Here is a 16,998-nt window from a genome sequence, read left to right on the forward strand (position 1 = left end):
TTTCTTCATACTATATAGCATTAACTTGAGGAATAAATATTTTCACTAATGAATTAGCCAAGGGAAAGAGTATTCCAATTAAGAAATTTTACACTGAAATGCTTAAAATGTACAAATATGTACCATTTCAATTATAAGCTATATATTAACACACAGCTCCATTACTGCTTTGAAAACTTTAACCTATGATATACAAATCAATTCATGGATATTTTAAATTCCATCATGTAAGAAATAAACAACTCTGCTTAAATAATACTCAAATACATGTTGCCAAACATATCATCTATCTAAAGAATGTAAGTTGTATCAATAGGCCAGTTTTGTGAAAGAAATAAACTCATGGAAATTAGGTGATTAGATGAAAATGATACTCTCAATTAAATGTATTCTGTGTCATCTACAGCTATCAAAGACTTATCCTACCTTCATAAATTGAACATGAAATCACTTTATGTTGAATTATTCACTAGTATTTTAGACAACCATATTCTTTAGCAAAAGACAAATCAGTGACTTGACTCAAATTTCTTAAAAGAAAAAGATCACTTTTTAGGAGAAAATATATTTTAACCAAAGCATTTTTACAAATATAATGCTAAACGACACTTTGTTCATAATGTTGCTTTTATAATTTGGGAGAATTATTCCAAGATTTAATCTTATTATGTGTGCTTTTATGAGATAAAATTAATCAAACCTATAACATTCACTAAATTATTTTTAGAAAAGATAAAAATTAAATTCTTTTCACTGCTATATAATTGAAAGCAGGTTTTCAACTTAAAAACATTCTAAAACACATAATTAAAAATTTGAATCTTAAGGTTCTGACTGATTAAATGTAATTTACTTAAAAAGACTTTATCAGAGCAATTTTTATATGTTTTAAGAAAATTATTTTAATACCAAATATAAAAGTAAAAATGAAAACCAAAAATGATAGTTTAAAATCCAAGTGCATAGCCATTCTTTTTTAGCTCTAATTTCAATTTTATTACTAATATCTAAAATACTCTATATCCTATAAATCACTCATATAATATATATAATATAATTTAACATATGGATTTTGAACACAAAATATGATTTCTTAGAGGTGCTTTCTCTTTCATCTTCCTAAAACATAATTTCTAAATAATTCCTTTTCACGTGGGAAAAATTTCAAAAAGAGTATCTAATTTACCCAGCAAATTTGTTAACATTATTTTGGCTACTTTTTCCCTTTAGTGTAATCTGTGCTTTATGGTAGGTTTGGTACCTGGGTCCCTGCTTCTGAATAACATGGAAAGAATACTGGTAATTTAATCACTTCTGTGGTCTGATTTGCTATATGATAGAAATAAGTATTAGCAAAATGTTAGTTTAATAGAGGTTGCTTAAATTACCGTGAAGAAACTCTTCATTTTTAGCAAATTGCATTTGAAAAACACACTAGTCAGGCTGTTTTGGAAAATTTGTATAAGAACATAAACAAATAAAACCACTCAGTTTAACATCACTTTTAGTCACACACAGATGTATGAATGTGCATACACACACACACATTCACTATTCCCCTCCATAAACACGTAAGAAAAAGAACAGGGAAATAATACTATGATTACTCTTACAAATGGGCTACTTTAAGAAATTCAAAGACTACTGTCAATGTTAATATGCCTAATACATAACATGCTTATTTTATCTTCTAAATAGAAAACACTTAGGAAAAAGTTTCAGATAGTTTGCTACCAACACCTGAAACACAAATTTCACAGAAAAAATAAAGAGGCTTTGAAGCAATGCTGTCGGGTTGCGCTAGAGAACAGGAAAGCCGTTTCTAAGGGCACTTCCAGGTAAAGACCAAGAGCTGATGTCGTTCACGTTCCTTAACGTCAGTTTTCCTAAAGCAGCATATGGACATAGGATGGAAGGTAAAATATTTAAACTCCTTAATGAAGAACTGACCTTAATTAATCTACATACTGAAGGAGACATAGTTCTGTTTTTCTAAGAATTGAAAATGATTAAAATACTATTATTTTTCTCTGGTTTATTGATTTTTCTGCCTTTATATTCATGAAGTCTTTCAACACCGGAGGATATCCATTCTGCCACCCCCTTCCTCAATTACCTTAAGGCAAGACCTTCTTTCAGATGTGGAAATATTTGCAGGACTGCAGGACAAAGAACTGAGACATGTTCATAGAGTTGATTAAGGGGGAGAAACGGATTTGCAAGATTCTGTTAAGTAAGAAGAGACTAAATGACAACTTTAAATCTGCCACAATCATTTACTAATGTGCTGCTATATCAAATAAGTCTAATTTTTTGACAGCACCAAATTAGATTTATTGCAGAAACTGCTGCATAAATAGCATATGGCTATGTTATACCACCTATTTCAAATCCTGGTAATGTTTCCCCCTCCCCCTTCAAAATGAATAAATTGAGCCAAGCTACAAACCTTCTGCAAAGAAAGAAATATACTAGCTCAAAAACAGATGTAGGCGATCTGGATTTCTTTGTTAAAGTAATAGTTTTAACATGAATGTCCCACTTCTATATTTAAAAAATCACGGGCTCCTTAGTAAGTTATGAAATTTACCAGGTCAGTTTTCTCTTTCATTTCTTTCAGAATGACTTACTTTGATTTTTGTTTTAAGGTTTTACGTTTTGAATGATGCTTACATTTTGATGTTCAATCTACAATTACATAGGGGAAAAAAGCAAGGCAAGTGGCTCTGAATCAAACATGGCTTAAATCAGGTTATAAGAAATTATTAAGCACAAGGGCATGGATCTTACGGTTGGCTTTGGTTTGCATTAGTGAAAGACATGTAGTAGAAATCATCAAAAAGTCGTTTCTAATTTTAACTACAGCCTTGATACGGTAAACTCTCTGCTATGTAAAATATATAAAGTGATTGTTCCACGTGCCACACTATACACATGAGGATAGCAGAACCATACAAACTGCAAAAATTAAAGTTCTGTGAAAACTGGGATTGAAAACTCACACAACCATTCTGAGAGGGACAAGTCTTCCTTTCTCCATCTCTGCCCAGTACTCACCCCACCCCCAATTGTGATGCCATTCAATTCAATTTTTCTTTTTGAACAAAAGTTTCAGTTCTTCCTTAGATGGGAAAGACGTTGCAAGGTCTTATCTCAGACCAATGGGCACACCACTGCAAACATCATGGCACTCGGCTACCCCGCGGATTCTCTCTCTGTGGTCAGCCTTCCCAGCTGCCCTATCTGTTACTGTCTGATTAGTTCTGCTAAGGAGCCCCTCCCCGGCCAGCTTTCCGTGCCATCTGTTCTACACAAGATGGCTGCTGCCCAGCAACCTAACACTGCCCTCCTACCTGGCACCCGGCTACCATCCTTACCCCAAAGTGCTAACACAGGTTCTCACTGCTGGCAGAGTCAGGATTTCATTACTACTACTTTGACAAGTGCAGGGTTGTTTGTAATTTCTCTTTTATCCTGATTTTGATTGTACAACAACCTCCCACTGATTCAGTTTGCTTCAGTTTTGTTGCTCACAGATTTTACTCTCCACATTAATCTCCCTCTGGCATGTTACTGCATCTGTTCCCTTTTTTATTATTAATTTTCAAATTCCCACCATTTTTGACAAAAAGGAGGTAATCTACACTCTGTTTCTGCCCATTTCATTTTCTTTAATTTGGAAGATAAGTATGAAAGCATGCCAAAGAAGTTAATTCTCCGTTAACAGTTTATTTTCTGGCATCCCTAAGCCTTTGTATATGAAAAACAGATAGGAATAAATGTTGACTGAATCACAACAACATAGTCGCAACCATTCCTGAATTTAATGAAAAGCAAACATATGAAACAGCATTTAAAAAGTTTATTAGTTACATGAGTTGTCTCCTGCTGTCATTCTTTCTTCCACTTTTAACAGATAATTCTTCAGATAATTCTTTGTGCGAATTAGTCGGAGTGCAGGGTCTGAGTCTGGGTTCATCTACCATTCCACCATGAGCTCTATTTTCACTGTAGATGAATTTTATTATTCCTTAATATAATTATCATCTCTCCTCAACCCAAACATTGATGATTATGTCAATTGTGAATGACTGTGAATAAATGCCTTATTTCAGAAATAGGCTAAGAAGAGAGAACTGCCGTCAGTGCATAAAAGCAGGGCTTGAAGAGCCCCTAGGTTGAGGAACTGTTTCCATTAGATCTTGTTTAACAAACAGTTAATATCAGGAATGGCAAGATGGTTTTTCCTCTAAAGACAAGGAGGGCTACCTAAGATTCAGAAAATAGGCAGTCATGTTATTTAAAAATGTACTCTCTCTGTATCCCTAATTTGTCAACACCACCACCTTGCAACAAAGGACTTGGGTAATGAGATCATTGTCCTAACATTTTCTAGATTGAGCAACACACTGTGACTGATAATTCATTTATTTTACATGCATTCATACTTACAGCATTGGAATCCCTGAATAGATGAGCAACACCTGAGATTTACAGAAACCTGCATTAGTTTAGATGATTTTCATACTCATGTATATCCTCATAAAATCACAGTTAAGATCTGTAGGAAATAAAGTGTGGTAGGAGACTTCCCAGGGTGATGGAAGATAATCAGAAACAGAACTATATCTAGGCAGGTGAACAACACTTCAGATCTGCTATTGAAAAACCAGAAAATCTTGAACTCAGCTAAAATCCACTTTTAAGGTCCTGTCTTGAACAGCCCTCTACCTCTGTCTCTTGCATATATTCCAAAGTGAATTGTTACTTTATTTTATATAATTCTTTTGTGGGTACAGTTATATTTATAACTACTCTCTCAACACAGAGTGCCTTGTTTTGTTAAGTCCCCTGGTCTACAAGAGTAGTCACACATTGGTTTCAAAGGACTGAGTTTAAAAGATACTGGTACCTTCCCCGTGCTCCACCTCTCACCTGGCCAGGGAGGGGCACGCTCAGCCCTCCCACCGGTGACCTGAGCTTGCTGGGCGGAGAGAGCTCACACAGAGCCAAGGTGAAGCAGTCTTGCTCAGCTGGACATCTGCTCTACACGCTGCTTCTACACATTTTCTGACCTCTCTGGTTCCCATGCTGAGTGCCTGAGTTTAGGGCACTGTCTCCTTTGCTTGGCCTGTCTAATGGAGTGGTAGTTTAATAAAAGTTTGTTTACTGGAACTGGGCTTCCTGGTGGCTCAGATGGTAAAAAGTTTGCGTGCAGTGTGGGAGACCCAGGTTCAATTCCTGGGTCAGGAAGATCCCCTGGAGAAGGAAATGACAACCCACTCCAGTATTCTTGCCTGGAAAATCCTATGGATGGAGGAGCCTGACAGGCTACAGTCCATGGGGATGCAAAGAGTCAGACATAATGAACGACTTCACTTTCTTTTCTTACTTGAACTGGGCCTTCGTCCTCCATGAGACATGGCCCGAGACAGGCACTGAGGAGACTGGTTGTACTCCAAGCCTCTTCTTTCCTCAGGATCCTTAAAATGAGCTTTGATTCCAGGATTTACCAACCAATATTCACCCTTACCTTGGTTATAGTGGGTATTCACCCACTCTGTGGGTATCAGGGAGACATTAAATAACAAGTGGCTTATGCCTAATATTAAGTTGATGATTACTTAAATACTTCTTTTACTTTAAATTAATGTTAGCAGATCTTTCCTGCAGAAACATATTTAGGCTGAGGTACTAGGATAACAATTCTGCTCTTGCTTTTTTCTCCTATTTTCACTGAGGTTGATGATCAGTGTTTTGAGTCAGGCGAGTGGTGTGGGTAATACTTTCTCGGTTTCCTCTGGGCTTCCTCAGAAAATGAATTGGCAGCCACCACCACCATGCTCCAGGCTGTGGGCCTGTGTGGCAGGGAGAAGAGTACATCTCCAGTGTGGATGTTCATTGCACACACATTTGGGCTTCACAAATGTTAAGCAGAACCTGCAGAGACCATTCTCTGGTAGCCTCTGACTCTAACCTCTCTTGCCCTGGGCCACACCTAGACAAGGGTTCTTAGCCGGTCAAACAGGTGGAGCAGAGTGGACTCAGGCAACATGGCATCCGTCAGAGCACAATGAAATGTCTTGTCTTTCCAGGCTCCCTGACAGCTTGTTCCCTCTGATACTGGGGAGGGGGGGTGGTGGGGGGCGGGGAGGAGAGAAGGAAAAGAGGACGCAATTTAAAACAGTACCAAGGCCGTCTATTTCAAGACTTAAAGATGTTGGTTGCACATATATCCATTTAAAATTATTTTTGACACGTTCTCTGCTTAATTTATTCATGAAAGGAGTATAAGAAAAAAAAATGAGCTTAACTTTTAAATGGAAACGTTAGGCTAAAAATTCCTCAATAATTTGGAAAAAAAAAAGATACAGTTCACTATGGAATAGCAAGAATACATGTCAATGTTATACCATTCCCTTCAAAAGAAGAGATATTGAAAGACTGGTCTTTTGACCTAAATTAGCTGTCACCTGAAAAAGAGTGCTATTCCTTCCAAATTTTCACTAACAATAGAGAGGAAAGGAATGTTAATCCAGCATTTACAGAGATCTTGTCAAACAACCTACTGCCGAACTTGGTGCTAAAGACACAGAGAGGAAAAAGGCCTGTTTCTGGCCCGTGAACTGACACTTTACAATCCCAAAAGTATTCCTATTTAGCTCTTAAATATGTTTTTACACTTATTTGTGAATACCAATTCCAGATCACAGGTTCTAGAGTTTGATGGATCCAATGCAAACTCTGCCTCCTTTATTCTCACTCCCCCTTCCCGTTGTGTGACTTTTTTGGTTCCCTTATCCAAGACTCAGCTTCTTCAGGCTTGTTGTTCTCACTGAGAAAGCAGGGTGTTTCAAACTTCTTATGTAAAATATCATTTTTATAAGCAATATCTAATCTTTTGCAAAGCATTAACTTTGTAAAATGAAAAAAAAAGAAATACTAGAAAAAAAATAAAGATACAGAAAAAAAAAGAGAGAGCATACTGATCTTACACGTGGATGTTGTGGCAATTTAAAATTATAAAAACATTTCCAAACACTCTCATCGTGGATTTATCTTGCCACAGAGTAATAACACACAGCCCACCATGGACCACGTTTACTAAACCACTGTTATCTGAAGCCAGGCACAGTGCCTGGCATGTGCTAGACATTCATCTATGCATCCTTTACATCTCTCTTTTTATATTCTAAGAGTTATCTAAATAGAACCATAGATTATCCCTGTGGAGAACTGATCATGCCTCCTTGGACTTATGTTGAAAGTGGAGAATATCATTCTCAAGCCAACATGACAGAGATGTACTCTTCTTTCTCTTCTTTCCACTCCCAATCATCCCTTAGCCAAAGGAAAAAGCCGAGATTGCTAAAAAGACAATAGAGGACACAGAAGGGACCTCTGTTTTTATATTTAGTCAAGGTCTCTGACAACCTCCCCTTTGCTTAGTGCAACTCTCTTCCCTTACTCTTGGGGTTTTGCTGAGGCTGCCGGCCCCAGGACCCAAAAAGGTGTGTGTGAACATGACTCAGTTTTGAAATTTGAACTGAAGGGTTCAAATTAGAAGTGGAGGAGCCAAGAAATCACATTCTTATAGTTTGAAAACAAGGCATCTCCTTTATCTTTAGTTCAGATTGAGGGATGTGGCTCTATGGTATGGAAGAACCTGAAAGAATGAGCCAACATTCAGACAGAAGTCGAGCCCTGCGATTGACAGAAAATGACTGCACTCGGGAGCTGCCTTGAGTCCCTGGTCCAAGAAACTCCGCGGCCCTAGCCACACCTGGGTTTTACATGGTCTGGTCATCAAACTAATCAATTCCCCCTTTTGGGGTTTCTGTTTACCTCAACCAAAGAGTCCTCACTCATATTGGCAATCTGAGAAGTCAAACCACTAAATTCAGGAACGTACTTGCGCTCAGTCGAGTCCAACTCTTTGAGACCCTATGGACTGTAGCCCACCAGGCTCCTGTGTCCATGGAATTTTCTAGGCAAGAATATTGGAGTGAGTTGCTATGCCCTCCTCCAGAGGAATCTTCTCGACCCAAAGATCGAATTCAGATCTCCTGTGTCGCTTGGATTGCACGCGGATTCCTTACCACTGTGCCACTGGGGAAGCCCAACCAATGGTTACTACCTGGAAGCTAAAGGCTCTGGAACGGAAGACTTAATCATCCTGCCAAAGTTAAAGCACCCATCACAATTGGATAACTCCTCTCTTACACTCTTTTTCACTCCCCAAAAGACACAAATACTAAAGTTCAAGTTTCTACATCTCACGGTCATAAGGTTAAATCTTCCCATCTAGATCACAAAAGTATGTCATAGCATAATTACCCATTTCATGAACTGCCTTAGATTCCTGCTCTGAGAAGTTCTTCGATATATATATCATTGAAAACATTATTTATGTAAAAGTGGAAATATACATTTTAAAGGAAACTCTGCTGATATAAACTGGAGCCTGCAGGATTACTGGCAGGTTGGCCCCCCTTTTGCATTTTGTGCAATCCAACTTCTAAATTCTCTGGAAAATAAACAGGGAAGACTTCCTGTAGTAATTTCCCTCCAGATTAGATCTGAGAAAAAGATACAGGATTCCAAAGAATGTGTTTCAATACACGCATGATAGTTATGGAGAAGAGTGATTGCCTCAATCAGTATTTAATAACAATTACACAAGCATTCAGAAATGGTTGTTTTAATATGTAATATCACTTTATATAATCTGTCCACTATGTATGTAAGTAGAAGTCTTGTGAGAAGGACTAAAATTCTATAGCTTTTTAAAGATGTTTGGATATGTCAAAAACAAATATATGAAGGAATTTCCACATTTTAATAAAAGCCTCTCTTTTCTCTTGGGTACAAAAGAAATGAAGAAGTAGAGTGATCGCTTTATTATAATACATTAAATGACTAAGGTGAATGATGTACCAAAGGACACTGTTTCTTAGGAAAATCACAAGCTAAGATGACAATTCATTGACTGGTATTTATATCAGTGTATAAGGGAGCATATGAAAAAGCAGAGACATTACTTTGCCAACAAAGGTCCATCTAGTCAAAGCTATAGTTTTTCCAGTAGTCATGTATGGATGTGAGAGTTGGACTATAAAGAAAGCTGAGTGCCAAAGAACTGATGCTTTTGAACTGTGGTGTTGGAGAAGACTCTGAGAGTCTCTTGGACTGCAAGGAGATCCAACCAGTCAATTGTAAATGAAATCAGCCCTGAATATTCATTGGAAGGACTGATGCTGAAGCTGAAACTCCAATACTTTGGCCACCTGATGTGAAGAACTGACTCATCTGAAAAGACCCTGATGTTGGGAAAGACTGAAGGCGGCAGAAGGGGACGACAGAGGATGAGATGGTTAGATGGCATCACTGACTCAATGGACATGAGTTTGAGTAAGCTCTGGGAGTTGGTGATGGACAGGGAAGCGTGTTGCAGTCCATAGGGTCACAAAGAGTCAGACATGACTGAGCAACTGAACTGAACTGAACTGATAAGGGAGCAGCTAACACTTATCTCTATTATAAATTTATGTTATTAGTTTTCTTGGCTGTCTTTTGGAAATGATTGCATTAATCCATTTCCCTACTAACTCACATAGAAAACCAACTCACATAGAACTACAGCCTGATGGATAACTATATAGGCTTTGCAGGCAAATTTCTGGGTTTCAAAGACATACCAGTTGTGTGACCTTAGATGAATCATTTTACTTCTTTGTGCCTTAGTTGTGTCCACTGTAAAACAAGGAAATAATGGTCTTCACCTTACAGGGTTATTTTGAGAGCTCTATGAAAAGCACTCAGCTCAGTTCCCAGAACACAGTAGAGTTTCAGTAAGTGATGGCCACTTGCCTTTAGCCTCTGTTATTAGTTTTTAAAAAGCCACTACATGTGGCATGGTACAAGGCAGACGCAAAATGAACGTATTCTTAACCTCAGAGACTGATGAAAATGAAAGTGAAAGTGAAGTGAAAGTCACTCAGTCGTGTCCGACTCTTTGCGACCCCATGGACTATACAATCCATAGAATTCTCTAGGCCAGAATACTGGAGTGGGTAGCCCTTCCCTTCTCCAGCGGATCTTCCCAACCCAGGGATTGAACCCAGGTCTCCCACATTGCAGGTGGATTCTTTACCAGCTGAGCCACAAGGGAAGCTGATTTATACTTGTATGTATTTAACTTTCTCATGTATACATGTGTACCTCCCAAATGCTAGTTTGACCCCTGGAATTTCCCATGAAATGTCCTTCATTTCCATTTTCCTATATCCAAATGCTACCAAGGATAATAAGAAATTATCTGTCCCTCTGTTTGCATAATATTTTATCTGAAAAGTCCCTTCTGGATCTTATCATTTATCTTACCAACTCTTTGTGTATTTTCTTTTTGCCCCCACTAGCCTATAAGCTTCTGAAGGGCAGCATCTGAAGCTATTTTATGTCTCCCACCATCCCTAGGATAGTGTCTTGTAACAGGAAATGTTCCATGTAGAGTGAGTAAATACATGAACATATATTTTTAAACATAGCTGGATGTTTGTTATGGAAAAGAAAGAAGCTATTTGATTACTATTAGCAAAGACATAAGTGGGAAGGGAGTAGCCTTGCTTTTGTTTTCATTTATAAAATAGCAACCTACTCCAGTATTCTTGCCTGGGGAATCCCATGAACGGAGGAGCCTGGTAGGCTACAGTCCACAGGGTTGCAAAGAGTCAGACATGACAGAGTGACTCCACTTTACTCACTCACATACTAGGCTATGTATGTTTAATGATCATGTTTATCAGGCACTGGTTTCAAACACTCTCAGAGGGACCATCTTTTAATTATAGAGACCTCTAGTTTAAAATTCTGTGTGTGTGTGTGAGATTTTCAAGTAAGGTGAGAGGCACTTTACCAAACCTACTGAGTTGTTATCATCATTTGATTTGACTATACTTAAACTTATGTGCATAATAAGTTAAAAATTTTAAAAAGTTATAAAATCATAACATAGTATAATATGTACAAGAAAAATTCCCAACAAAATTTTTCACCTTTGTTCCATCTCATATTTTTTACCTGATGTATCTGAGAATACATATATATATATATATATATATATATATATATATATATACATACACACACACACACACACACACACACATCAATACTGGGCTTGAATAAACAGTCATAAACTTGTATTAACCATTTTTATAATAATGACTTATTGAACTCCAACTCTTTGCAAAGTGCTAAGCTAGGTGCTCTGAGAACTATAATATTAATAAGATCTCTCCTCCCATTTGAAGAACAATACATCACAGAAGAGAAGACAAGCAGGTACATAAAAATCTTCAGAGTATGAATTTATTTTTTCAGATGTTCATTTTCCCTGTTTTGAGGAATTTGTTTAGTAGTAGCAAGTGCCTTCAGCTCTAAGTGGGAAGGAGGATTCAGAGGGAGATGTGCTCCCTCTAGCATGGGTCCTCAGGGAGGACTACAGTGGAAAAATTAGGATTTCAGGGAAACCTGGAAAATAAGATTATAATAGAGCTAAAGAAGCTCAAAGGGGTATTCAGGGTTTACAGAGCAGTGAAAGGAGAGGAGAGACCAAAAGTCAAAGGAGGTCTGCATCTGCTTAAATCACATGCTGGAAATCAGTATGTGAGAGGGTGGAACTGGTAGCAGTGAAATCAAGTTAGAAGGCTGGGAGCCTGTCATGTGTGCATGCATGCTCAGTCGCTCAGACATGCCTGACTTTGCGACCCCGTGGACTGTAGCCCTCCAGGCTCCTCTGTTCATGGGATTCCGTGACCGAGTCAAGACAGTGTTTAGGAATATACACAGCAGTGGCTCGCAAAAGAGATTGGAAGGATGTTAGAAGAGTATTTTCATAACCCTTAAGAGAAGTCACCAGAGCCTAAATTATGATGAATGTAAATGGTGGTATGAAGGACATTTCCATGAAATCTCTCTGAACTTCACAAACTAAGGAAACATCTTGAGCAAAGGATATTTCAAGCAATTTAAGTACCTAATGCCCAGAAACAGGAATTTAATAATGCATTGTTTTAACTCATGCTGTTTGACTATCAGCGTTGGAAGAAAACTTAGAAATCATCTTGTCTAACCTAACTTTACAGGTGAGTATGCAGGTTCAAAGAATTAAGTAATTTGTCAAAAATTACAAAGACAGTGAATGCCTGGGTGAAGATACCAAAACTCAATTTCCTCAATCCTAGGATACCAGCTCCCCCCACCCTAGTTAACATATGTATGGTTTTAATTGTTACTTCACCAAAAGTATACCTGAACCACACTTTATTCTTTTCTTATACACTGAAGGCCCCATTTCATTTCCTTGGCTATTCTTCCAAGTTCTTGAAAACATGGTCCTCTCTATGTGCTTCTACCCACTCCTTTGGCTACAATATCTTTATGTAAAAGCATCCAGATCTAAACCTCTGTCATGATCTTTCTCCTCACATTGGATCTACACTGGACATCTTCATCAGAGTTCCAAAATAAAGCATATTCTTTCCTCTGCTACTCCTTTAACATTCACTAGTTGAATTAATGGATCATCTACTTAAGACAGGCTAGAAGCTTTGGAATCACCTTTTTAAACTTTAAAAAAAATTTTAATTGGAAAATTGCTTTGTAATTTTATGTTGGTTTCTGCAGTACAACACCACAAATCAGTCATAATTATACACATATCCCTTCCCTCCCTTCCCTCCCCTCATCCCAGTATTCTAGGTCAGGAATCATCTTTAATGCCAGTCTCCCTTATCATCACCCTAAATGCCTCCTGAAGATACTATATCCTTTCCATTTTCCTGGCGCATACACAGCTGAGGACTACTACTGTACTTATATTCTAATTGGAGTCCCTGCCAATCATCTCTTCCACAACCAATCTGTTTTCACAGTGCCTTTCAATTACCTTCCTTAAATATACATTTGATCCTAGCATAGTTCAAGCTCTCTTGACTTCTTGAGTTAAACAGGACTCCCAATTGAGGGGCTATAAACTTTTTCTATGACGGGCCAGATAATAAATATTTTAGGCTTTGAGGATCATACTCAATTCTGCCATGGAAATACTACACATAATACACAAAGGATAATCATGGCTGTGTCCAATAAAATTTTATTTATGATTTTTGTGTGTCATAAAATATTATTTTTCTTTTTTCCTCCCAGTCTAAAAATATATATATAAAAAAAACATTCTTAGTTCATGGATCACTTTAGAAACAGATGATGCACCAGATTTGGCCTATGGGCTGTAGTTACCAACTCTGTCCTAACTGGTTTTCTTATCTCCTACATCAACTCTCCAAGTTCACTCTACACAGCTGTCTGAGTCGGGATCCTAACCCTAAAAGTTGATCATGTTAGAAGCCCTGATTAAAATATTACATTAAGAGTAATCCCTTATTCTCGTAATGGCCAAAATTCCAGAATATGGCCCACAAGACCCTTCCTCTGGTCCCTCTCCCTCTCTTGCCAAACACCTAAAGTGACTGTAGAGTCTACATTCTCTCCCAACTTTACATCTTTGCATATATTGTTCCCTCTACTTGGGGTGTTTGCCCCACCTTTCTCTACTTTGAGGACTCTTATTCCTGAACTCAGAAAGCTTTCCCTATCTCCTTCACCTCCACTTAATAGAATGAGACAGTTCTCTTTCCTATGTGCTTCTGTGGCAATCTTAATTTCTCTCATTACACTGTCATCACACTCTACTGTAACTGCATATATGGATCTGGCTCCTTTGTAGAATGTGAACAACCTAAGGATAGGAACTGAGTTTTTTTTTTCTCTCTATGTCCAGGGCCAACCAATGTATGTAAAAGATAGTAGGTGCTCAATAAATACTCATTAAATAAGTGAATGATATATTTACTAATTGAGTCCTTCAAAAAATGTTGAATTTCTATTTTCCATATTTAAGTCCAATTAGATAATAAAGGGAAATTCCAAAAGAAGTGACAGGTTGACCTATAAATTTCTATTCATTTTAAAATTTTATTTGCCCTAGAAGATTTGAAATCCTTATTTTAATCACTGTTTTATAGCATCTTTTTCATATTTAATTTTAAACTTTGTTTAGAATATGACACTGAAAATATTTAAATTAAGGCTAAATGAAGTGTTACCTGTGTGAGATTTATTTATTTCAGCTAAAAACAAGATATATGAAATTTCTCATCACACACTTGAGTATATAAATCAATAAAGAATGGTGAAGGGAAGGAAATGCTAAAAAAAAACCCAAATAGTGTGTCAGAAATATTTAGTCCAACAAGCAAGTCATTTTCTGTGCAAAACAGAGATATATACAGTTCCTTTCATTTTTATTGTCATCTTTAAATTTATGAATGTGGATTTTATAAAACATGAACATAGACTAAGTGTAAAATGCTTACAAAAGAGTACTGCATTTAGAAAATAGATAATTAAGCTTTATTTTCTATAAAACTAAGTTAAATTTCTGTAGACTTAGAGTAAATAAAGCTCAATAGAAAAAGCTTTCTATGGAACCAAGCAAAACCGTTTTTCTTAAGAACAAAGGAATTAGTTACCACCAGTCCATTTTCAGCAGTTGCTGCATCTTAATATGCTCTACTTGTAAGAAATGGATCTCATCAGACAGTACAAATTGATATAGCACAGGAAAACTCTCTATGGACTTTGACTTCAGAAATTAACTCTCTGAATAAGACAGAATGGCAAAGTGGGCAAAAGCAGCATTAATATTTATTTATTGAAGCTCAGCCACACTGAGACATTAAAAGCTGTCCTATTGCTGTGGGTTAGTAGTACTTAGCACACAAATGGTTGGTTCTCAATAGAAGTCTGACAGAGAAGAAAAACTATTAAATATCATGATCAAGCTAAATTCTGAAACTTCTAAGATTAAATAACCATAGGAACTTTGTTAACATTATGTTCTCACTTCTATAGTGAAATACTTTAAATGGGCATTAAAAGAATGGCTATTATTCTGCAGTATTAAGCAATTTTTTTCTCAATAAAGTGTTTCAACTATTGGGATTTTTCCAGACATCACATGTGTATAAATAATTTTTTTTCTTTCTTTCATTTTTTTCCTTTCTCTCTTTCTCCTCCTTTCTTCTCTTTTCTTTCATTGTTTAAAAGGGAAGTTGGCAAACCATTTGGAATATTATCATAACAAAATGTTTTTAACAAAGTTTGATTTTAACAGAACTAGAGGCATCTTAACACTAACCGAAAACTTTGGGAGGTTCAACAACCTCTAGAATATTTTTTTCTCCAAATGCAGGCTGTTCAAGTGGTGCTTTTCTCCATCTGTTATCATACCGTGCTCAGAATTACATTGTCATATTTAATGTAAAAGGGATCAGTCCCCTTTCATAGTTTAAATTCAACATTTTACTATGATTAGAAGACCAGTGTTTTTCTAATTTATGAATAAACCAGATTTTATAAACTTATGTAGGTATTTAGACAAAGTTCTCTCTAAAAACTGAAAAACTCTAAGAATTGAACAAACCCAAAGGCTTGATCTGAAAACTGAAAAATTGTACTAAAACTTGAAAGGAAAAGAAACCATTCATATGGTACTGTGAAACACCTACAATCTCAGTTTGAATTTTTCTCTGTGTCTGTATATTTATGCATATTGTGTATGTTTTCAATATAACTAATTTCCCAATGTTTACTACCTAAAATGTATTATCGTAATTTAGGGCTGAGTTATGTGTTCACTAAAGTTTTATGACAATGATGCTCTCACATCACAATATCTCATGATGGAAGTGATGTAGTTTGAAAGCGCGATGGTATAAGCACGGTTATAGTAATGGTTTAAACATGAACAGCGTCAGTCAGTCCCATGTCTAACTCTTACACCTCCTTAGGACTCAGGTTGCTTATTTTGTAGCTCTGCCACCTCAGTTTGCATCTTAGGATGTCTTTTGTTTTGTCTCTTTCACCACTGACAGTATCTCACTCTTTTCCTAAATATATTCCTCAGATACTTCAGTTCAACATTTTTATTAGACATAAAATTAACAGGAGGGGTAGTGGCTGTGGTAGAAGAAATATGTCATTTTGCGTATATTGATAGAGAATCACCTAAATATTTGAGCACTGTAGATGAAAGGTTTTGTAATCTATCAGTAATTCCCTGCCACACTTATCATTCACATGTCTGGGTGTTTTGCTTACCACATCTCCACTTTTCTTAATATGCCTAAAAACTGTGTGTGAATTGAATGACTAAGACTTAACTCTAACAACTGTTTGGAAGCCTGTGGCAAAAATCCGAGGGATGAAATTGGTGCTGCGGTGCATAATGGGATTAGGCAGTACCTGGTGAGGTGCAGTTGGTGCTCGGATTCGCCTAGCAGTTCTGTCAGTTTCAGGCACTCCTCTCTGGCCCGGGCTGCCTTCTCTTGCTGCTGTTCCAAGCGCTGCTTGCTTTCACTCAGTTCTAAACTCAATTTCTCTATTTCCTTAGGCAGGGAGAAGAGGGTGAAGAGTATCACTATAAAATATATGCACTTGAAATCAAAATGATCTCATTTTTATTTTTGCCATGAATTTCAATATGATGAAAAATTATTAGAAAATTTAGGCTAGCTTCCACTTTATGACAAAGGGAATTAACCCAGCCAGAAATGCACATTAGTAAGGATTTTTTGGATCGTAAGATGCAGTCTAATTTTAAAAATGAAATGATTAAATGAGGATAGTCAAAATGGAATATCTGTGCTTTGAATCTAAGGCTCAGTCTCTTTAAAAAATAATACGAACTTAAAAAATCACTACTTTTTAAATATAACAGTTTTGTTTGTGAGATAAGATCAGACATGTGCAGTGATTTACATCAAATGTGAGACTTGATTTTAAAAGACACATTTATGGTTACATTTGGATGTTTTGAAAATCAAATTAAATGGTAAAATAATTTAAGATATCTTTTAGAAAAATATGAGGTGT

The 16,998-nt window shown here is 36.7% G+C and overlaps 1 protein-coding gene across 10 annotated transcripts in view; it reads right to left on the bottom strand.

The window, feature by feature from the left end:
• SDCCAG8 (SHH signaling and ciliogenesis regulator SDCCAG8) overlaps positions 1 to 16,998 on the bottom strand; it is a 245,892-nt gene that overhangs the window by 96,813 nt on the left and 132,081 nt on the right. For all 10 annotated transcript variants that reach the window (XM_061160253.1, XM_061160254.1, XM_061160249.1 and 7 more), the window contains one exon: positions 16,369 to 16,511. In XM_061160253.1, the coding sequence (XP_061016236.1) occupies positions 16,369 to 16,511 (143 nt within the window). The remainder of the gene's footprint in view (positions 1 to 16,368; positions 16,512 to 16,998) is intronic.

The sequence above is a fragment of the Dama dama genome, chromosome 14, assembly GCF_033118175.1.
Source record: "Dama dama isolate Ldn47 chromosome 14, ASM3311817v1, whole genome shotgun sequence".
NCBI classification, from domain to species: Eukaryota; Metazoa; Chordata; class Mammalia; order Artiodactyla; family Cervidae; genus Dama; species Dama dama.